The following is a 23882-nucleotide window of genomic DNA, read 5'->3' on the forward strand; positions in this document are numbered from 1 at the left end:
AAAATCATGTGCATGAAGTTTTAAGTATGTCCATTTAGGCTAAGGATGCAGATGCCAATTGGCAGATTTTTATTACTATTATTTTTTTTAAAGTCTCACTATGTAGCCCTGGCTGTCCTGGAATTCACTATGTAGACCAGGTTAATCTCAAACTCACAAAGATCTGCCTGCCTCTGCTGGGATTAAAGGCATTTGTTACCATACCCAGCTTATAACTAAGATTTTATTATTTTTTTTTCTTTATATTATTTTTGCACTCAGGACCTCACAGTGCTATACAGAGTGCTTGGAGCTGTCCCTGCAATTCAAGGTTGAAGTGTAAGTTATCAACATACTAAAATAAACTCATTAGGACTTATCCTGAACTAACATCACACCTTACTTGGTTACTACACAGATGAAAAGCTAAAACCCCATACTATGACAACCAAGTCACAGAGCCTGCCACCAGTGGTTTATAATTTATAATGTCTTACATAAACACTTGCAGCCTAACTCCCAGTGACCCACAGTACTATATCCAAGTGGCCAGTCTCAAGAAAGACAAATTGCATGGTAAATTTTACTACTTAACAAAACAGACACTCACCTATCTACCCAGCTATGGTCTTGCCTGCACAATAAACCCCAAAAAGACCCAGGAGTTAAGAGCAAGTAATTTCCACTAAACTGTGATAAAAAGAATTCTCACTCCCCCTCTGCGGCTTCTAGTGTACAGCAATACATTCTCTTTTTGTCCTAATAGTAACTTTTACCCAGCCTTCCAGAAAGCATTTCCCACATAGGATGGAAGGTGGTTTGTCCTGCTATGGATCCTAGGCTCTCCCAAATTTGAGACTAATCTCTAATTTACTAACAAAGTCTTTTGCTGGCAAAGAATCACCAAGCACACATCTCCAACGCAGACTCCCTAGCATCACCAGAATGAATTCCCGTGTCTCTCCTTGGACAACACAGGAAGCACTCCTTATGTGAGGTAGGAATGTCGAGGTGTGGTTACACTCAGTTACACACATACATACCTGGCTGATGGCCCATGCACTCAAACCCAGAGGCAGGCAGATCTCTGAGTTTGAGGCTAGCATTGTCTACAGAGTGCGTTCCAGGGTTACACAGAGAAACCCTGTCTCCAAACACCAAAAACCGCCATGTCCCATGGATCTGGAGACATGCTTGTGACTAGCTTAAACTTCAAACAGTAAAACCACTTTAAACCAAATGGAAGTCACATTGTAAGCTTCCATGTCCTGAAAACACTGTAATTAGGAGATGATGTTCCTACCCCTGTGCAGAATGTCTTTGTCATTCAAACCACTCAGAAGCTTGTAAAACCAAATGGTACAAATTCAGAGTTTTTTTGTTTGGTTGGTTTTGGTTTTTTTTTTTTTGTCAATTAAAGTAGATTAAAGGCTGTCAAGTCAGTAAAACTGAGAGACAAAAGGTAACGATAAGATTACTAAAGAGGTATAAAATAACCTCTATTAGACTGAGGTCTGGAAGGGGCTGGAGATGGAACTTTTAGCTGTGGACTACTTTCCTTTTACACAGTGGTCCTGGGTTTGATCCCAAACACTTTAAAGAAAACAAAAAAGCTGGGCATGACACACCTCAGAAACCCCAGCACTTGGGAGACAGAAGCAGGAGGCTCAGGATTTTAGGGTCGTCCTCAGCTATACAGAGAGTTTTCAAGGCTCCTCTGCACTACACAAGACCCCATCTCATTAAAACAAAAACAAACTAAAAGATTCATTTTAGTAAAATTCGAATTTCTATCTCCTGGCAGGCATATAACAAATAAGTAATAAACATCCTAGTGTATAACTTGCTTTAAAAAGGAACTCAGTTGTACCATTCATCTCTGCTATATTCTAGGCAGTAAGGCAGTAGTTAGTCTCTCATCAGATTCAATGAAAACAAGCACTGCAAAAACTGAAAAGTCCCACAGAGTACCGCTAGAATAAACCTTAAGCTATACACTGAATCCATATATACCTACTTTCAATAGGTGGCTTTGGTCCACTGACTAAAGACTCTGTGATCCGAGATGCAACAGAGCTGTCAAATCCAGAGTTAGAGGAATCCGGGTCTGGGTCACTAAGGATACTTGGGAAGCTAGCTTTACTCTGGGTTGGCAGTTCAGACTGACGTTCTGGAAGAGATTCAGACAAGAAGCATTTTAAGCCAGACCTGGGGGCAGGATATCTGCAACCCCAGCACTTGGAAGGTAGAGGCAGGAGGATCAAGAATTCAAGGCCTTAAAGCCTTAGCCATTTGAGACTGGGGGGACAAAGAACATTTTAAAATTGAGAACATCATGAACAGAGCAAGGGTGCAAAATAAGTATCTTTAACTCCTATAAACCAAACAATAACAGCATTAAAATATCCCAGCAAGGAAAAAAGGACTGATGATTTTAACAGTAGGTATTTCTAACAAATACCTACTGTTAAAACCAATATATAGCAGGCATTTGTTGGAAATTTTAAATAAAACTTCTGAAATGAACAAATTGTTAATGATAAATCTCTGCCCCTTAGAGTCACTAAAATTTAACTTGTTTGCTTATGTTTTTAAAATTCAGAAAACACAATATGAATTACCCACAAACACACCTTTAGTACACAGATCCTACTATAAGACAGCTGTTTCGTGCCTTACAGAGATGATCTGGATTTTGGATGTTTGTTTGTTTTGTTATATTTTGTTTGTTTTTTTCCAGACAGGATGGAAGGTGGTTTGTCCTGTTATGCCTCCTGAGTGGTGGGATTAAAGGCCTGTGCCACCATGTCTCGTTCAGAGATGAACTGTGTGGTAAGCTCTAGGGAGAGTATGAAGCAGACGAAGAAAGGGATTTGGGCAGCTTCCATCTGAGGGGAGGAGAGAAGGCCCTGTTAGTCACTCCCTCCTGTTGGAAAGACAAACAAAGAGGGTTCCCTCTCATTCGCAGATCTTAGCTTATATGTATATGCAATATGGTAATGTGTGTAAATTCCGGGAAACTAGAAAGTGGACCGTGAAGGAGTATAAGGAGGCTTTAAGGGAGGGAGGAAGAGAGGTAATACAGCACACGTGATGCAAACAAACGTGAAAGGCAATGCTAGAGTGAACCGGTTTGAGAAAGGTGGACAGCAGGGAAGGAGGGGACGCTGAGGTGAAAGGGTTTAATCGGGATGGCAGCTAGGCATGCACACCTTTAAGCCCAATACCTGAGTCAGAGGCAGGAACAGCTCTTAGAGGCTAGCCTGGTCTATAGCGCAAGTGCCAGGACAGCCAGGAACAGCCACAAAGAAACCTTGTCTCAAAAACAAAACAAGGGGGACGGTGGTGGCGCACGCCCTTAATCCCAGCACTCGGGAGGCAGAGGCAGGCGGATCTCTGTGAGTTCGAGGCCAGCCTGGGCTACAGAGTGAGTTCCAGGAAAGGCGCAAAGCTACACAGAGAAACCCTGTCTCAAAAAACAAACAAAAAAAAAAAACCAAAAAAAAACCAAACAAAAGAGGAGGGTGGCAGACAGGGAGATGGGGAGAAAGAGAGGCAAAAGGGTAAATTAAAAAAATAATAAATCTTGATTTTAGGCAGAGGCTCTCAGGAGCAGACAAAATGCCCCGACAGCCCTTCCTTACCCGCCAAGGCCAACTGAAGGCCGCTGATGTCCACAGACTGTCCCATGTTTCCAACATCCATCAACGCGATCTGGCGAGGTGTCTTTTTGAAGAGCTCCCTTGGGGGTGCCAGCATCAGCTGGGAAAGAAAAAACTTTTCTGGTGGAGTTATAGGAGGCAAAAACCCTGCAAATAAAAATGTATACCGATGTCTCTCCAATGGTTACTTTTTCAAATTAACTTGAATCTGGTAAAACAGCATTTGGCTACTTGCAACACCAAACTATGTTTATAAGCTAAATGTAACTGAGTTCCAATTAGTCACATATAAAATCTATAGACAACTGTATCACTTGAGATTCTGTGATCTACAGAGTGTCAATAAAACTTATGGCCTTAATAACTATTGAGAATTCTCTGTTATCAAATACTTCAATCCCTGCAAAAGCTAAAGCTTACATATGGTAGCAATCAGAATTGTTTTTCTAGGGCTTGGAGTACAGCCCAGTATAAGCACACTTAAAAAAAAAATCTGGGGGGAAGGGGGGTGGAGAGATGGCTCAGCAGTTGAGAGCACTGTCTGCTCTTCCAGTTGACGGGGGTTCAGTTCCCAGCACCCACATGGCAGCTCACCCTGTCTGTAACTCAAGTTCCAAGACTTCTGACACCCTCACACAGATGTGCATGTAGGCAGCAAAACACCAATGCACATAAAATAAAAATAAATTCAAAAAAATCTAAAATGCAGCCGTGTGACGTGGTGGGTGGTGGGTATAGCTGTCCTAGAGCCCTGGACTAGGCTCATGGGGTCAAGGGGGTGACGCTGTCTATCAGTGGCACTGAAGTTAAGGGAGCATCCTCGAATCTGATCTACATCTGATATCGGCAATGCTGAAAAAGTAAACACTCTAAATCTGTCCCAGAGACACGCATCTCCTAACAGTGAATTAGAAAAGACTACATTCTCTGCCCACGTGACATTCCTGCAGCCCAAGAAGGCGGCTGCAAAGACGTTAGATGCTACGCAATGTGGATTTCAACCTGCCACTTGAATATTGACTTCTTTACTCTGAGACTTAAAAGGGGGGATAGACTCAGTGTCACTGGCTATAACTTCACATACCCCAGGGCCTTAAAATAATAAATGACCTGTATTTAACATGCTAAACTATGTGCAGTCCTTCGGTGGGCTGTACAATGTGTTGGTTTTTTTCGGTTGCGGGGGATCATTTGGAGTGCAGTGAATTAAACAAACAAAAAAAAAAAAGCAAAGACAAAAACAACTTGGAACTTTTGTCTACCTCTCCCCTATTTTAGTAAAAGTGTGGAAAAGGAGGCGCGCGCGCGGGGGGGTGGGGTGGGTGGAGGAGGAGTCCTCTCCAAGGAGGCTGAATTTTTCTAGCCGGTGAGCTCCCAGTAGAACAGCTGGCTGCACCCGCACAGCTGGCCGTGGGAGGTACCTGAGAGCGGGGGCCGGTCGGGCTCCTGTCCGCCGCGGGCGGGCGGCGCGGGGTTGAGCAGGTGCGCGAAGCTGGCCGCAAACGGGTTGGCGGCGAGCGGCTCGGTGCGGTACATCTCCCACAGCAGGTAGAGCGCCGTGAGACGCTGCGCCGCGCTGGGCAGCAGGTCCGGCTGCTGCAGCAGCATCACCAGCACCGAGCCCAGGCGGAAGTGGTCGGCCTTGTTGAAGTAGTGGTGGAAGGCGGTGGACAAGCCCTCGAAAGTGCTGCCGCCGCCCGCCTCCTCGGAGATGATGCTAAGCAGGCTTGAGAGTTCCTTCGGGGTCAGGCTCATCCTGCCCGCGGGGCCCCCGGGGCCTCCACTCCCCGGCCCGGGACCACCTGCTCCGCCTCGGAACGCTGCCGCCGCCGCCGCCGCCGCCGCCGCCGCCGCCTCCCGCGCTCCTCTTTGATCCGCTGCGGAGAGAAGCCGGCCAGACGCCGTGCTCGCCCCGCCGCCGGGCATCCACTTGGCCCGCCTGCCCTGCTTCCCGGCCGAAAGGCCCTGGCACCGGCTTGCTGCTTTCCCCCCGCGGCGGCCGTAAAGCGCACCGTTACACGACAGCGTCGCAAACAAAACAGCGCGGAAGTCCGACGATCGGAACTGGGAAACAGCGCAGATCGATAGCGCGAGAGACCAAGCCCGGGTTCCGGAGACGCGAGGTGGGCGGGGCGCCGTGCCCGGAAGTGGGAGGGGCGTTCTGGAGGGCGGGGCCCTGTGGACAGAACGGGGTCCGTCTAGTCTTTCCTTTGCCGGTGTAACACAGGGTGGGGCGAAGGTGTGGCTAAAGCCAGCGAAAGCTGTCTCTGGGTGGTGGGTGGCGCCAAACCGGCCCAGTAAACTATTGCCTTAGTTATGATTTGAAAAATGGGTCTTAGGTGCTAACTGGCTTAACAGAACATTCTTGGTGATTCATGGTGAAATTGTATGCAAAATAAAAACAGGTTTCTCACAACCAGTTTAAATTTCAAGACTTACTCGTATTCTCGGAGATGGGATTACGTTGCATGTAAGTGTTTGTGCACGGCTAGGTAAACAAAAACCTGGGCGGGAACCTGGCACTAGGGAGGCAGAGGCACACGGATCTTTGTGAGTTCGAGGCTAGCCTGGTCTATAGAGTGAGTTTCAGGATAGCCAGGATTACATAGAGACCATTCTCAAAGAAATAAAAAAAAAAAAAAAGGAAACAAAAATCTGAGAACGTGTCTCAAGAAATACTCATTTATGCCGGGCGGTGGTGGCGCACGCCTTTAATCCCAGCACTCGGGAGGCAGAGCCAGGCGGATCTCTGTGAGTTCGAGGCCAGCCTGGGCTACCAAGTGAGTTCCAGGAAAGGCGCAAAGCTACACAGAGAAACCCTGTCTCAAAAAAACCAAAAAAAAAAAAAAAAAAGAAATACTCATTTACAAAATCATTTGCTGTATTTCTTTTTTTCTTAGCCTGCCCTAGGGTGCCTGTGCCCCTTGGCTGAACACTGGAAAACCCTGGAAATTTCCTTACATACCAGCCTCTTAGTCTGGTCCCCTGTGATCTGATTCAGATGTTCAAAAACACCGCTGCCAACTCCCCATCCCCTCACACACACACACACACACACACACACACACACACACACACACACGTGGGCACTGGTGGTGACTGGTACCCACACTAGAACTACAGTACCGACAGAAATGTTATCAGCATCACCTGCTACCCTGTGCTAACTAATGGCAGCAGTTTAAGAGTTTTCTATTTGCTTACCGCCAAAATTCTAAAGAAAATTTTGAGGAAGAGGTGTTGGGTAGGATGCATATTTTAAAGCCTTCTTTAGTTTACTATTAAACCTGTAGAGAAGTCCTGCTAGTGAACGTTACAGTCGGCAGAAAATATAACTTGGCAAATGGGGGAACTGATTCAAATTAGCTCTATTTTTATTATTATTGTAAATCAACTACATTCTCTTTGAGTCCTTTTACATTGTAGACTCTATTTGTGATAACTAGTCTACAATACTAAAACTGACTCATGCTAGTTATTCATTGTTACAACTTATTAATCATTTAAATGTTAGTACCGTGTGGGTGTTTCAAGATTGTTAAAGTATTTGAACATAGCATGTTGCCCCCAAATAGAGCTGCTTTTCCATCAGGATTAATGTGGTACCAAGTGTTTCCCTCGTGTTTTCCATTCTGTGTTCGATTCTAGGATTTCTGTGGCATAACCACAAACTGGGTACATTTTCACAGTAGAAACCAACTTTCTCTTCCTTCCTGAGGCTGAAAGTCTGGAATCTGGATGTCAGCTTGGTCATTCCCCTCTGAGGCATCAAGGGAAGAATCCTTCCTTGTCTTGTACTAGCTTCTGGCACTTACCCAAAGTTCTTGGTGTCCCTTTCCTTTCTGCCTCGCCATGCCAATCTCTGCTTCTTTTGTCATCTGGCCTTAATTGTGTCTCCTCTAAGTTATTTTCTGTGGCCCCCTGGTACCAAAGGCTGTGCTCTGAGCCCCAGATGTTGCTGTCAGAAGAGCTGTGATTACCCTCTTGAAACCCTCACAGGGTTGGACCCACTAACATTCCCTTGTGGAAGGGAGAATGGGCACATGGGGCTTGTGAAGTAGTGTGTTAGATGCACAAGGCACGGCCCCTCCCCCAAGGTGTATGCTAGTGAACGGTTGTTGGGTTAGAATACTTAGGCAGTGTAGTTGCCTATAAGTTGTCTTATTCTTCTTGTGGAATATTTAACTATGTAAAGATGTGTCACATTTGCTGATGCTGTGGAATATGACTTTAACTGTGTAAAGGTGTCCTACATTTGTTTATGCCACGTTTGTTTAATGATGTAAGGATGTGTTACATTTGTTGATGTCGTGGAATATTACTTCAACCGTGTAAAGGTGTGTTCCATTTGTTTATGCTACATTTGTTTAATGATGTAAGGATGTGTTACATTTGTTGATGTCGTGGAATATTACTTCAACCGTGTAAAGGTGTGTTCCATTTGTTTATGCTACATTTGTTTAATGATGTAAGGATGTATTACATTTGTTTGTACTGCATTTGTTTAATTATGCAAAGATGGGTTGCATTTGTTTCACCTTGCCTGACTAAGGCACCTGATTGGTCTGATAAAGAGCCAAACGGCCAGTCACCAGGCAGAGGAGGCTTAGGGGAGGCAGAGATAAATAGGAGGCCATAGCTAGACTCAAGGAGGAGGGGAACGAGGGAGAAAGAGAGGGAGGTGCCCAGGGCATCCAGGCAGCTGCCAGCCAGCAGACACAGAGTAGGACCTACACAAAGAAAGGTAAGAAGCCCGGAGGCAAAACATAGATGAAGAGAAACAGGTTAATTTAAGTTAAAGAACAAAAGACCTAGCCAGAAACGAGCATAAGCTAAGGCCAAGCATTCAAAACTAATAATAAGTCTCCATGTCACGATTTGGAAGCTGGTTGGTGGGCCAAAAGAAAAAGTCTGGTATATATGCTCCTGGGGGTAACCCCTCCCCCATGCGCCTGTAAGTATCTTGTAAGTAAGCTCCCAGCTGAACGCACTGACTCACCCAGCTAAACTTGAGGTCTGGTTTTGGTGCCCTACTTGGGATGAATAGATAATTGTTCACCATAAACAGGGACATAAAAGCACCAAAGACACATTTGTGAGGAGCATTTGTGTTGTCTCTGCTGTGGGTGATGAGACCTACTGAGCTGAGCCATCTGAGGGCAGGACAAACACCAGGCAACCCCAATGTGGCTCTTTTCTTCTGTGGTGTGAACTGGCATGTTCTGTTGCTACAGTAACAATTGCATTATCCCTATTATTTCATTTTCGTGCCCTACATTTCACCCTACTGTGGGCGAAAAGATACAACGAAGGCTTGCTCCAATGTAGGATGGAGTGTCCATGAGGAGAATCCCATAATGGCTGCTCCTCTATGCGGTATGGAGCGGGATGCCTCATTAATGAATGGGGACACCCCATATTGTCCTGTGACGTATAGACTAAAGGATATATTGTGACCCCCCCCCCCCATGCAGCGTGGGTAAGATAGGATCATAAGCCAGATGTAACATCAGTTACATGGCCCTTGTTCTGGACATAAGACATGCAACTTGAGGCTACGCCATCTGCCCCCTCCCCCCAAAAAATTGCCCATGTAAGGGAGAAATTGCAATGAGAAAAATGAGTATGATGCTGTCCTTCACACTAGCCTCTAAGCTGACGGAAAAGGGAAAGAACTAATGAAGGAGGAGAAGATGGAGTGCTGACTGCTTGTTTTTTCTTGCTGGGAATGGAGAACACAAGGAAAGAAAATACAAAATTGATGTGTGCCAAACAGGCCCTCCTGGGATCCAAAACTTTGGAATCCATGAAAAGAATCTGACAGTAGGAGAAATGGAGGTAGATATGATAGGAGATAGCCCTCGGGTCTAACCTTTATTACAGAGGAGGAAATCCGTGGCACAGCTTGTGGATGGAGCCTTGGTGTCAGCCCAGTACAGGGAGCTATGGTGATCAGGGAGTAATCTGCCTTTGAACTGCTTGAGTGAAGATAAGCAACAACATCTTTAAACAAGGCATGAGGGTGAAGGAAAAAAGAAAAGAAGGACATGACTGCCCCTCCATATGGTGGAGGAGAAAGTTTATTGTAGATATGCCAGAGAACATAGCCAGAGGCAGACATCTGGGAGAGTCCAAAATGGATATGACCAGCAGACTGAGCTGTGCCATTTGAGGAGAGATGGGAAGGTAAGAAGGGAGATGTTGGGGTGCACCCTATACCGCAGGTCAGTTGAAGAAAGAAGGTGCTCCAAGATGAAATTTTAAGACCTATCTGGCAGCAGGAAGGTCCCAGCCTCTCTGATGGATTGAACCCCAAACAGCCGTACAAAAGTGTATCTATTGGAAGTTACACAAAGTGTTTCCTCATACTAAGGTTCCTAATCTAATTTACATGTCTTACTAAAGGAGAGCATCATACGTCCCCATGACTCTAGTCCTTCATTATGTATTGTGTGCAATACATAATAGTACAAGAGCCTCAGGTGTGCCTGAGACATCTAATAGTACAAGAGCCTCAGGTGTGCCTGAGACATCTTGTGACCAAAGTCAGGGGGTGGCTACAATGCTCCTTCAAGCAAAACAATTCTACAAATCACTGGAAACAATCACTGTTTTCCACAAGGATTATTCAAGGTCAAAGTACTTCTAAAAATGGTTCATTCTAATATCTCGGTGACTCTGCTGAATTCCTACAACAGGGAGATCTGGGAGCCAAGAGGCCAGGAGGCAAACAGGAAACAAAAAATGCAGAGGGGCCAGCAGAGCCAAAATGGCTGGATCACATCGGGAAGAGCTACGGGAGAAGGGCAGTCAGCTCCGGGGCTGGAGAGTGCAGGGTAGGGGCCAGGGGAGGCCAGCCATACCCTGTGACAGGTAGGGACTGAGGGATGCTGGGAGAATCTGGCAGCCATGTCTGCTTTGATATGTTTGATAGGCACTGCCGTTAACCATTTGTCCCAGGTTTGAGATCTACCAGAGGGTCAGCAAGGTGGCTCAGCAGGTAAAGGTACTTGTCATCAACCCTGACAACCTGTGTTGGGTCTCTAGAACCCTCCTGGTGGAAAGAGAGAACCGACTCCCACACATGTACCATAGCAAGTGCTAAAAATAAAAAAATGAAAGAGACTTTCACCCTGGCTTGTGAGGCTGTGGGATACAGACTCAGGTGGGATGACTCTGAGTGATGCGAGAGCTAAGAAGCTGAGTAATATAGCTATCATTTATTACTGTAGCTACTGTAGTAATATATAGTTACTATAATAATATGTAACTGCTATAGCTGTAGTAATAAAGCTACCCGGCCCTCCTTAAGACAAAGGCTGTGTGATCTGAGACAATATGAGAGAAATCAGTCCCTGGTGGACTGACCCCACAAGACCTTGGGAACACTTAGTTTTTGCTAACTGAGGTCCCAATGCATATCAGAGACTGGAGAACAGTAAAGGAGTTTGTTTGTATTTTTGGGTGTTTGTTTGTTTGTTTGTTTTGGGGGGGAGGGGGACATGTCCATGGCAAGTAATCAAGTTAGTTTTGTACTTGCTCTGTAGCACAGACTCTCTGCCAATGCTCAATCCCCCTGTCTCAACTTCCCACCATACCCAGCTTCATCTTGGGTCATTTCAAACCACATACTTCGTAGAATATCTGACATAGTAGTTCACTGTGAGTGTATGAGAACATCCAATGTATTACTGTGAGTATTGAGGGAATTTCTAATCTGAGTGTCTAATGAGATGAAAGCATGGGCATTCAAGGAAATCTCTTTTGTAGATATGTGTTGACCTCTTGGCCCTGTATGGAGGACTGGTCCAGCTGGGTCATGAGATATGTGCATGCTTAATTTCAGTAATGTTCTAGGTGAATGGAAGAAAGACATAAAAAAGAGGATATGGTAGAGGAGGTTTATCATAGAGATGAGGGAGAGCATAGCCATGTGAGGAGAAGGGAAAGGGGAGAGCCAAAGAGGTCAAAAAGGGTAAAAAGGGCCGGGCGGTGGTGGCGCACGCCTTTAATCCCAGCACTCGGGAGGCAGAGCCAGGCGGATCTCTGTGAGTTCGAGGCCAGCCTGGGCTACCAAGTGAGTTCCAGGAAAGGCGCAAAGCTACACAGAGAAAAAAAAAAAAAAGGGTAAAAAGGACCAGCATAACCCAAACAGCTGGATTATATAGGGAAGGGCAGCTGGAGGAAGGGCAGCCCAGCCCAATCTCTGGGCTGAAGATTAGGGTAGGGGTGGAGTATGCCAGCCAGGAGGCTCCAGGTAACAGGCAGGAACTCAGGAGTGCTGGGAGAATCTGGCAGCCAGCATCAGCTTTGATAAGTTAATAGGCATCCAGCCATTTGTCCTTGGTTTGAGACCTAACATTGTTACGAATTGCAGGAATGTAGTAAGAATTCAGCTGAATATGATAAAGCTATACCTGGAAAAATCAAAGCATTCTTCCAGAGGAACCCAAACCTCAAGGAGTATTTGGTGTTATTCAGCTTTATTAATATATCAGTTGTCTTCTGCTATGAATTTCATGTGCGCTCACAACTTCCAAGAACAGTGTATTCTACCTAGCTTCCTAGGCCAATGGCAGTCTCCTGACTTAAGGCAAACACCCTTCTGGGAGATACTGCCTGGGGGACAACTAGGTGCATAGCTTTATTTCTTCTGCAAATGAAGCTCAGGCCCTCCTTTCTCTCACTGCCCAAATGACATTCCAGAGCAACTGACTCAGAACAAAAGGGTTTTTTGCATACCAGGTGCAAAGTAGCTTTGAGACACGTTTCCTACCTCTGAGCAAAGTTAAACCTGCCCTGCCAATTTATGGCGGCATAGGACAATAGAGGCAGTTTTATTTTAGTGACCTATAGACTTGTTTACCCAACCACCTGTAAGATTGTAGTTTGAGCACATTTATGATAGACTCACCTAACCACTTATAGGAATGTATTTTGAGCACATAAACTCCCTTTCTGACTTATTCCAGGCCTTTTCTGACCCCACCTCCTCTATTCACTCCCCTTTTGGATGGCAAATGAAGCTGGCTTTCATGGCTCTTGTGGGGACCTTGAAAGGTTTTTTTTTTTTACATTTTCAGGGCCCGACCCATTTTCTTTTCTTTCTTCCTTTTTTAAAAATTTTTATTTATTTATTTATTTATTTATTTATTTATTTTTAATTTTTTTATTTTTTTTATTTTTTGGTTTTTCGAGACAGGGTTTCTCTGTGTAGCTTTGCGCCTTTCCTGGAACTCACTTGGTAGCCCAGGCTGGCCTCAAACTCACAGAGATCCGCCTGGCTCTGCCTCCCGAGTGCTGGGATTAAAGGCGAGAGCCACCACCGCCCGGCTATTTATTATTTTTTAATGCTAAATGCCATTTATTGAAGGAGGGAGTTCTTAAATACATGATTACAGCACAATGGGAGAACCCCGGAGGGCAGAAGTTCGCTACCTTTACAATCTTGCATCTAAGCTGCTAATGCCCATTATGCAGGATACACAGACAAGGAACTTCCCTTAAGCATTCAGGAGGGTGGAACCCGGCAGGGAATTAGCATAGGGAGGATATCAAGGTCAAGGGAAGCTTTTGCATTGTATTGTGAAGTCAGGCTGCAGGCAGGTCAGGGACCAGTTAGGGAGCGCAAGGAGAAGGAACCATGATGGGGAAGTACAAGGATGACGATGAGGACAGGATGGAGAAGAGTTATGAGAAGACAGGAGGAGAAGGGACAGAGAGGAGCTAAATGTGAGAATAGAATTGAAGCTGTGTGGATAGAGTCTTGACTCGGGAGAATGCAATGAATGGACTAAAGAGTTTCGTGTGAATGGACTTGTTTAATATTGCCAAAGATTAGATTATCAGCTGGTTGTGGATTCTTCCCAGACCCTGGAAGAGGGCTTCTGAGGGGCTGGATGCCCCCCCCCAAAAAAAAAAAAAAAAACTTCAATATAACACTAGGTACTTTCTGTTGCTGTGATAAAATAAAGACCAAAACCAACTTGTCAAAGCAAAAGTTTATTTGGCTGCCAGGCCCACCAAGGGAAGGAGGCAGGAACTGAGAGAGAAACCATTCAGGAGTGCTGCTTATTTATTGGCTTGCTCGGCCTGCTTTCTCAGACAACCCGGACCACCTGCTTGAGGTAGCACCACCCACAATGTGGGCTGGGCCCTCCCATATCAATCATTAATCAAGTAAATCCTCCCTGCCCCCCCCACACCCCCAGGCCAATCTGATGGAAGCAGTTCCTCAATGGAGCTTCCCTCATCCCCAGTGACTCTAGTTTTTGTCAAGTTGCCAAAAAAAACCGACCGGCACAAGAAAGCCGGAGCAAATAACCTTCCCAAAGTCCCGTACAAGCTGACACCTCCCCCAGCAGTGCAGGAGAATGCCAGCTGGGCCACACTTCTTTGTAACCATGCCAGCTTGTGGGCACTGAGATCCATGATGTTTTTCATTTACCCTTCCCAGCCGGGCATGGTAGTGCATGCCTGTGACTCCAGCAGAGGCAGGCTGATCTCTGCGAGTTCAAGGCCAGCCTGGTCTACATAGCTAGTTCCAGGACAGCCAGAATTATGTAATAGAGAGACTCTTTCCCAAACAACTGTCTTTCACTTCCCTAATGACTAATGAAGTGAACTCTTTATTTATATGGTAGTGGGTGTGTGGCAATCTTCTTTACATACTTCCCACTACAGCCTCTGCCCATTCTTAGATTTGAAAGATTTACAACAAGCCCCCACGGTCAGGCGTGTCTGCCTATGCCTGGCGGATACTTCTGCCTAGCTAGGTCCAGGTCCAGATAGCCATTTCCGGGTCAGGGCATCTCTCGGGACCAAGATCCATGACGTCCCACTAGCCACGTAAGCGCGCAACGTGGCCATGTGATCTACGCGCTTGCGTGTAGTAGTGACGCTGATCTGTCCACGCCCAGCCTTTAAAATCAGGCGCCATGTTCCCGGTTCCCTTCTTCTCTACACACGTGTTTCCCACAGGCCTGCTCACTTTCTGTCCCTTTAATAAAACTCTTGTTAGCGGATTCTGTCGTGTTTCGTGGCATTTCCTTGCAGGGTAAGCACACAACGCAGCCGAAAAAACTAACAAGATTTGTCTTCTTATTGATTTGTGTGATCTAAAAAAAAAAAAAAAAAACCTCTATGATTCCTCTGTAAGATTTATGCATTGGTATTGTCTTCTCTCAGTACGCATTGTTCTTACTCTGTTGTTAATGGCTTCTTATAATTCCACTTCCTGTGGCCGAATCTGGTATACCAACACATGCAGATGTTTGCAGCATGCTATTTAAACCAGCCACTTCAAAGGGACTGGAGCTCCCTCGGTTCTGGGGGAGCTCAGAGCAGTGGTAATCCTGTCTGGTTGTTGGTTTTTACAGCCATGCCAGTGGTTTGAGGGCAAAGAGGCTGCGCACGCTGATGAGCTCATCTTTCTTGACTAATGACCTTTGCTCACAGGTCACTGCAGCACATTGCAGTGACTGCCGACCGAGCCACAAACCCTAACTCCTTGTTTCTGACTTCAGCTGGTATTCTATTGTTGCTTTTCTTATTTTATTTATTATGTGTATGGGGGTGTTTTCCTGCATGCATGTCTGGGTACCACCTAATGCAGTGCCCATGGAGACCAGAAGAGGGCGTCAAATCCCCTAGAACTAGAGTTAGAGTTAGTTGTGTGCTTCAGTGCGAGTGCTGGGAATTGAACTGGGGTCCTCCGGAAGAGCAGCTGGTGCTCTTGACCTCTAAGCCATCTCTCCTGCCCTTCATCTGGGATTTGTTTTGATCCTATTGGGTCACCTTTGCCAATATGGAAGACACCCAACTCTGTTGAAATACATTTATTTCTCCAGGGAAAGATGGCTTCTTAGTGCATTTTCCATTGAATGCCACAGACTGGATATTACGATTTGATTATAAGGTATCCCCTGCACCCCGCCCCCCAAAAATGGTGGTGTATTGAAAGCTTGGTCCCCAGCTGATGGCGGTATTTTGGAAAGTTCTGTAGGAGGTGGAGCCCTGGAAGAAGTGGGTCATTAGTGTTAAGTATATTTACCCTCGACTCTTTCCTCTCCTGTCTTCTGCCTCCTGTGCGCCATGATGCAAACTGTTCTGTCCCACCACGGCTTCCCTGCCCTGATGGACTAGCAGGTGTGAAGCCACGGACCAAACCAATGCTTCCTCACGTTGTTTCTCTCGGTTGTTTTGGTCACATCTCTGCAAACGTCACTGGTTGGTATCCTGGGTATTGGGTTATTTTTATTAATTTAATTAGTTGTAATCAATTAATTTTATGTTGTCCACATGCATGTCTGCGTATTATGTAGGTGCCTGCTGCCCATCAGAAGAGGGTGTTAGATTTACATGGAAGGAGAAAACAAACTCCTGAAAAATTTCCTGTAAAACACACAACACACACACACACACACACACACACACACACACGCGTTCTGAGTCAGGAGCATAAAAGAGTCTCAAAAGCAAAGAAGGAACATAATACACTGGGTCATCCAAGGCATAGGAAGATTGATTACCGTGTTCTTAGAGGTCAGGTATCATCTGACCTCTATATTCTGAGCAGGCAGTATTCGGTATGTGAGCAGAATGAGTGTACAGTTATAAATGATCTCAAAGCACACTGCCAACTTGGTTACAGGTTGGGTGAAAAGTCTGATTTGTAAAGGCCACCTTCCAACATCTTTTCTCAGAAAAACCGTTCCCACAAATATGCAGAACAGTAGAAAGTTCAAGCTTTTTGTTTTTGCTTTTGTTTTGTGTTTTTGAGACAGGTTCTCAGTGTCTTTCTGACTGATCTGAAACTCTGTGTAGACCAGGCTGGCCTTCAATTCAGAGACCCACCTGCCTCTGCCTCCTGGGATTAAAGATGTCCACTACCATCACCCAGCAATTCTTTAGACTATTGGGCCGTTGCACAGTCTGTTTTGTGTGTGTGTGTGTGTGTGTGTGTATATACATTTATTGTGCTTCCACTTTGAGATTTGTGTATCTGGCCTGCTGAGATGTCTACCATTTTGTGGGTCGCTTTCTTCTGGAGATGTGCCTTGGGGTATCACCTTTACTTCCACCTGGGTGTTATAGTGTCATCTCCCTGTAGCTTTGTGATTGGTGACATTGTGTACCACGTTGGATTTGGAAAAGCCCATACAACAACAGTCAGGATGGTCAAGCTGGCTGTTCAAGCAGCTATGGTACAAACAGGAGAGTGTGTGGGGAGAATCCTGAGTGACTGTTCCCACAGTAGAAACGGCCCCTACTCAGCGATAAGGGCTTCCCGAGGTGCTGTTGTTATGCACTGTGTTACCAGTAACAGCTTCTGGTACTAACACTGGTGAGGTGCCAGGCGGAAAGCATTTGTTCTCCAACCAGTCAGGTATAGGTCTGGATACCTCATGGGAATAAGAAGCGGCGTAAGGAGCCACAGCGCCCCCTTGTGGGTGACGCTTATACCTAGACTTGAAAGCTGTGTATGCTCAAATAAGGTACAGCGGTAGCCAGCAGGGCACACTAAGATGGTTCAGTGGCAGCAGGAATTGCAGTGTCCCTATATGTAGCTGAAGTTTCTTTCCTGCCCTGCCCAGCCCCACAGACCCCGAAGCCACTTATAAAATAACCACTCAGAAGCTTATACTAATGAAAACTGCTTGGCCATTAGCTCAGGCCCATGACTGACTAGCTCTTACACTTAAACTCAGCCTATTTCTGTTAATCTACACGTTGCCATGTTTTCCGTGACTTTACCTGTGTGCCATGACATGCTGCTCCCTGGATGGCTGGCATCTCCTGACTCAGCCTTCCAGCCTTCCAACACGTCTCCTTGTTTGTTTATCCTGCCTATACTTCCTACCTGGCTACTGGCCAATCAGCATTTTATTTATCAACCAATTAGAGCAATATATTTTCACAGCATGCAAGAAGACGTTCCTCCATCACCTATATGCTGCTTTGATGGGAGAAGTAAGATCTCAGCATCTCACAGCTCTCTAGACCTCCTTTGGCTGTGCACCCTGGGGGCAGGGTGACAGCAGAGGGACCAGATGCTCTTCTGTCACCCCGTCAGTAGCAGGTCCTTGTGTGCACGCCTGGAGGGTGGTGGGCGGGAAGTGTATGGGTGTCAGCAGCCATCAGTCCTGGCATAGTGTGAGTCATATTCAGCCTGTCTCCACCCTGGCCTCAGAGGGCAAGCTCCCTGGTCTCCCAGTTCTCCAGGGTGGCCCACTCCACTGTCCCCTACAGTGCAGGGCACCCCGTGAGTTTAAGTCAGAGTGACTTTGCTAGACCAGTTGGGTTTTCAAGGCAGCTACCCACTGAGTCTGTGCAGGAGATGTGTAAGCAATCCAAACTCAGACGATAGTTCCTTTTTCAGGATGGCTCAGCTCTATACCATGGGAGTGGCAGAGAGACTATGCCTTTCCAAAGCAGAGTTACTGCACAGATCTCAGGTTACTTTGCTCTTTAGGTCAGGAGCCTGTGAGGATGATGAAACTTGCCAGGAGCAGCGTTTGGCCTCGCCACTCTGCTGGAGTTTGTTGGGACTCACTCACCTTTAGAGGGAGGAACCCACACCACTGGCTGTGGACAGGAAATGCTAGATGCCTTGCTGTTCTCTCCCTCCCTTCCTCTCCCCTCCCTCCCTCCCTCCTTCTCTCTCTCTCTCTCTCTCTCTCTCTCTCTCTCTCTCTCTCTCTCTCTCTCTGTTGTTGTTTTTTGAGACAGGGTTTCTCGGTGTAGCCCTGGCTGTCCTGGAACTTGTTCTGTAGACCAGGCTGGCTTTGGACTCAGCTAGCCGCCTGCCCCTGCCTCTGCTGGATTAAAGGCATGCACTACCACTGCCTGGCATGTTCTTTCTCTTACTACACCGCAGTCCCAGGTCTCTGGATCTTGCAAGCCCCCAGTATCTCCCAGATTTCCAGTGTTCTCCCCCAGCCACTCAGCTTAAAATGCAGCTATACACTTGCTATTTTGACTGATGTTTTGTGAGAAGATCTCATGGAGTGCATGCTGGCTTTGAACTAGCTCCTAAGTGGTGGGATCACAAATTTAGACAGTGCCGAGGATTGAACCCTAGCTTTTTATATACTAGGCAAGCACTCTACCAACTGAAAGCTACCCTCTAGTCCTGTTGCTTTTGTGTTTTTGTGAGTGCTCAGCCCCTTCGGCCATCTTGAAAGTCTCCTACGTCACAGTGAAACAGTATCCTTCAAGGTTGGAGGTAGATTAGTGGTTCCCATGAGCTGGGGATGGTGGAGGCAGAGGGATAGGTATGACCAACCCTACAGGCTTCACATAAGGGAGCATTGTAGTGACGGAACAACTCTGTGCCTGTGGTGGTGTCTACACACATGATAAGTTCTCAGACAATTACACACTCACGCCGTGACTTGGCCAGTTTCCGAGCCCTGACTGTATGCTGCTGCTCTAGAGGGTGTTACCATTGAGGGAAACTGGGGAAAGTGTAGTCTACACATGAGTCCCTAACTTCCAGTAAATTTGGGATGATTTCAAAGTAAACATTAAAACAATCTGGCAACATTACTAAAGCGTAATGCTAACTAAAAACTCTGTATGTAGAACAGTATGTGTATGAATATGTGGGTATGTTTCTTGTCCAATCAAAATGGAGTAGCAGTGGTGTGGGGCACTTGAATCCAGTCTAGAGGCCATTGTTAATCAGGTCTGACACATCCACAGTTGAACTTTCGAACTGCGGCCAAGCCACAGTTTCCTGAAACATTGTTTCCTAACCTCTGCTGACCTTCTGAATTACAGGGCTCTTCCCCAAACCACCCAGAGACTGCCCACACCCATCCCCTTACTTACCAATGGCTTAACTTTTGCCACACCAAGTATAATTTCTATAATAGGTGAATTAGGTAATTAGCAACCTCCACCCCGTGCTGTTTAACACTATAAATACAGCTACCGTTGCGCAAAACCACAGAGAACATTTCTCTCTCTCTCTCTCTCTCTCTCTCTCTCTCTCTCTCTCTCTCTCTCTCTCTCTCTCTCCCCCCCCCTCCACTCCCACGAGGTGTGCCTCGACCCCTCTCTCTGTTTCCCTCTTTCTTCTTTCCTATCTTCTCTTCGCCTCTCTATTATAATAAACCATTTCCACTCGGAGGCAGGATATGGGTTGTGAATGTCCACCCACTGCCCCGCCGCCATGCCCCCATTGCAGTGCCCACCAGCCCGCTGCTGCATCTGCCCAGCATGCCAGCATGTTTCCCTGCATGCACAGGATACCCTCGGGGTCCCTGCGTAATAATTCATAACAGCGTCTGTGTTGAGTCTGCAGACTGATTAGATCTTGATGGTTATGGGACTGTTGCAGACAGCCTATTTTATCTCAGGCTACCTTTTGTCCCTAAAACAGCTGTTTGTCATCCTCATCTGTGTCTGATCTAACATCTGCTTCCCTTCTAGATAAACTGCTTACAAAGTCTTGCTAAGCTCGATGTGCCTCCAGCAACCAAAGGCTAAAGGTAATGGCAGACAGCACCTGAAACCTATCTCCGGGGTTGCTGCATTTTGCCTGAAGCAGCCTAGGTGATATCCACCCCGATGTGTTTTGTTTTGATTTGATTTTGACGGGGGCAGGGTCTCATTCTGTAGCCCAGGCTAGGCTCTTGCATGCTGGGACTATAGTGTGTTCCACCCAGCTTAAAATGATCTCTTATTTGCTTTGGAGCAAGAGCTGTGTTTGTGTTCATACCAGCGTTTGTGGTTATTTCCTTAATGGTAGCTGTTCTGACTGGGGTAAGATGGAGTCTCACTGTAGTTTGTATTTCTCTGGTAGTTGTAGAAGTGAGTCTCATGTGTTGGCCATTTGTGTTCTTTTAAAAATTATTGTTTATGGGTCTGGAAAGATAGCTCAGTGGTTAAGGGCACTGACTGCTTTCCCAAATGACCCGGGTTCAAATCCCAGCACCCACATGGCAGCTAACAACTGTCTGTAACTCCAAGACCTGACACTCTCACACAGACTTACATGCAGGCAAAAAAATGCACATAAAATAAAAGTAAATAATTTTTAAAAAATCATTGTTTATATTCTCCTGTGTTGATTGGTTGGGCTATTTGTTCTTGGAATGTCTAATTTTTCATTCTTTATATCCTCTGGCTATTAATCCCTGTTAAGTCTCAAACCCTGGGACAAGTGGCTGAGATGTCTATTTAACATACCAAAGCAGACCTGCCCACCAGGTTCTCCCAGCATCCCTTAGTCCCTACCTGTTCCAGGGCCCTCCTGGCTGGCATACCCTACCCATACCCAAACTTTCCAGCCTAGGACTGGGCTATCCTTACCCCAGATGCTCTTCTCTGTAATCCAACCATTTTGGTTACCCGCCCTCCCCTGTTCCTTCCCTTCCCCCTCTCCTCCCCTGTTTCTACCCTTCCCCCTCTCCTCACATGGCTCAGCTCAGTCTGGTCACATCCACTATGGACTCTCCCAGATGTCCCTGCCTCATATGGCTATGCTCGCTCATATATCTAAAGTCATTGTTTGGGTGGGAGCTCCACCGTAACCCCTGGCACCTGGCATCCATATACCCAAAGAGTCTGGAATGTTCTGGTGGAAGATCCACCTCAATTCCCCTCCCCCACCTCTTTCCCCAAACCCGCCCCTGCCCTTTCAAAGCCTGCCAAACACAGCTCCTCCCCCAGTGAGGCTCAAGACCACTCCCATAGGGTATATAAGCTGCATCCCAGAAACATGGTTTTCCGTTCTCTCATCCTCGTCTCTGGTGGGGGGGGGGGGGGGGGGCGGGGGGATGGGCAGAGAACCACCCTGGAATGCTTTACCCATTAAACCCAGGATTTTCTAATTCGGTCTGATTTGGTCTGATTTGAATTGCTGCGTTGGCGGAGAGGTTTATCGGGGTGCAAAAAAACTTAACAGTCATGGCCTTTCATTTTTATTTCTTTTTTTTAATTCAGTGCTCCACTGGATGAATAGCTGACAAAGAATGGCCATTGTGTAGGCTGTCTCCTCACTCTGCTATTACTTCCTTTGATGTGAAGAACCTTTTCATTCCCTCAGATCCCATTATCAGTTTTTGCATCTCCAGTTGTTGAAATCCTGTTCAGAAAATTGCCTACACTTATAAAAGTGCTGTCCCCTGGTCTTTGATAAATTTTGAATGTATCTTCGCATGGGGATAGAGTTAGGGATCTAGTCCCATTCTTGCATGCTGGACATCCAGTTTTCCCAGCATTCTTTACTGAGGTGTTCATGGCACTTTTGCTGAGAATCTGATGACAGAAGCTGTGTATTTCCAGATCATCCGTGACATGGATCCACATGACCAATACCTTTCCAAGATTGCTTCGGTCTGAGTCTATCACCAAATAAGGCCTATTTTGCATGTCTCCCCCCCCCCCCCACCCAGCCTGCTCATCACTGAAACTTCAAGCTTTACACAATCAAAACCCATTTCAGGATGTGCCAACCCTTAGGAGGTGGGAGGCAGGAACCTTAACTCTGCCTCCCCAGGCTCATAGTTTTTAGGAATACGAGGATTTGTAGGATACAAAAAAAGCAGGGTAGTTTGAGACACGGGAGGACATGAGATAATCTGTGGTGTTTGTGAGCACAGTCAAAAACTCCACGGCATTTTCCTAGGTCACGTGTTCAGAAGCTGGCATTGGTGGGCTCTGAGGATGGATTTCTTCACTCTCTGACCTTGAAAGATTGCAGACTGGGCACCTGTGAAGGCCCAAGTGAAGGATGGATTGACCAATCTGAGATGAAAAACAGCCACCTAGCCGCCAAGGTCCTGAAAATCGACTTCCACAGTCCTTACTATAATGACCACGCCTTTGAGCTGTTACAACAGCAAGGGGAATGAGAGCAGGCCACACCTGCCTGACATCTGACACTGGTGAGGAAGGGGAGAAGGTAAGACCACGTGAAGGACTGGAGGTGCGTGTTTGGCATTCATGAAGCCCTGGATCCAAGGTTCAACGCCACACAAACTCAGCATAGTGGCATTAGGGAGATAGAGACAAGACAATAATTCAAAAGCATCCTAGGCTACATAAAATCCTGTAGACTGAAGTTTCTCGGTCCCACCGGGTCCCGCCCTGGCAGCGGGCTTTTTTTTATAAAATAATCACTCAGAGGCTTAATATTAATTATAAACTGTTTGGTCTATGGCTCAGGCGTATTGCTAATTAGCTCTTTTATATTAAATGAACCCATTTCTATTCATCTATGTATCACCACATGTCTCATGGCTTTACCTGTGTTCCATTGCATCTTGCATACCACCCCACACCACCCGACCCTACCAACCCCCTCCCACCCCACACCCCCGGCAGTGCTCAGCGTCTCCCCTAACTCTGCCTTCCTTCTCCCTGTCTCTTTGCCTGGATTTCCCACCTGGCTATAACCTGTCTTGCCATAGGCCATAGCAGCTTCTTTATTAACCAATGGTAGCAACACATATTCACAGCATACAGAAAGAACATCCCACAGCAAGACCCTGACTTAAAAAAAAAAAATCAAGTGAAGCCAAAGTGTCTCCTTAGGGTCCCCTCAGTTTTGTGTTTTCCTGGGTAGCAATCCTGCCTAGTCCTAGACAGGTGTGCCCTTTGCTCTCAACTCAGTTGAAATGTCCCCATCAACAACATGCACACACACACATAAGCACTTCAAGTTACAAGTAGTGATAGCCTTTAAGTGGATGCTTGCTTGCTTCTCACTGTCCTCTGACTTCTAAATAAAACAAAACGACTTACTGAAGACCAGAGAGATGGCTCAACGGTTAAGGACATTGCCTGTTCTTCAAGAGGACCCAGGTTCAATTCTATTTCTTTTCTTTTTTTTTTTTTTTTTTGGTTTTTCGAGACAGGGTTTCTCTGTGTAACTTTGCGCCTTTTCCTGGAACTCACTCTGTAGCCCAGGCTGGCCTCGAACTCACAGAGATCCGCCTGGCTCTGCCTCCCGAGTGCTGGGATTAAAGGCGTGCGCCACCACCGCCTGGCTTCAATTCTATTTCTTAACTTCAGCTGCAGGGATCTGATGCCCTCTTAGGGCCTCTTCAGGCACTGAATGCATGGGGTGCACAGACATACAAGCAGGCAAACACCCACTTGCATATAATAAAAATAAATGCATCTTAAAAAAAGAAATTTATTGAAAGCTGGGTGTGGTGGCTCTTTAATCTTTAATCCTAGCAACCGAGGAGACAGAGGCAGGTGGATCTCTGTGAGGCCAGACTGGTC

General features: G+C 46.3%; 1 protein-coding gene and 1 long non-coding RNA gene across 3 annotated transcripts in view; one reads left to right on the top strand and one right to left on the bottom strand.

Annotated features, from left to right (window-relative positions):
- Nucleotides 1-5698, bottom strand: part of Cnot11 (CCR4-NOT transcription complex subunit 11) — a 15173-nt gene extending 9475 nt beyond the window's left edge. For both annotated transcript variants that reach the window (XM_052745076.1, XM_052745075.1), the window contains exons 1-3: nucleotides 5063-5698; nucleotides 3624-3788; nucleotides 1997-2149 (exon numbers count right to left, since the gene is read on the bottom strand). In XM_052745076.1, coding sequence (XP_052601036.1) covers nucleotides 1997-2149; nucleotides 3624-3788; nucleotides 5063-5567 — 823 coding nt within the window. In that variant the 5' untranslated portion in view covers nucleotides 5568-5698. The remainder of the gene's footprint in view (nucleotides 1-1996; nucleotides 2150-3623; nucleotides 3789-5062) is intronic.
- Nucleotides 5650-22913, top strand: LOC128114800 (uncharacterized). The gene is made up of 3 exons (XR_008219908.1): nucleotides 5650-5764; nucleotides 20079-20137; nucleotides 22279-22913. It is a non-coding gene; the product is annotated as an uncharacterized LOC128114800 (long non-coding RNA).
- The last annotated feature ends 969 nt before the right edge of the window (nucleotides 22914-23882 follow it).

Source organism: Peromyscus californicus, unplaced genomic scaffold, assembly GCF_007827085.1.
Source record: "Peromyscus californicus insignis strain IS unplaced genomic scaffold, ASM782708v3 Scaffold_19__1_contigs__length_69161282, whole genome shotgun sequence".
Taxonomy (NCBI): domain Eukaryota; kingdom Metazoa; phylum Chordata; class Mammalia; order Rodentia; family Cricetidae; genus Peromyscus; species Peromyscus californicus.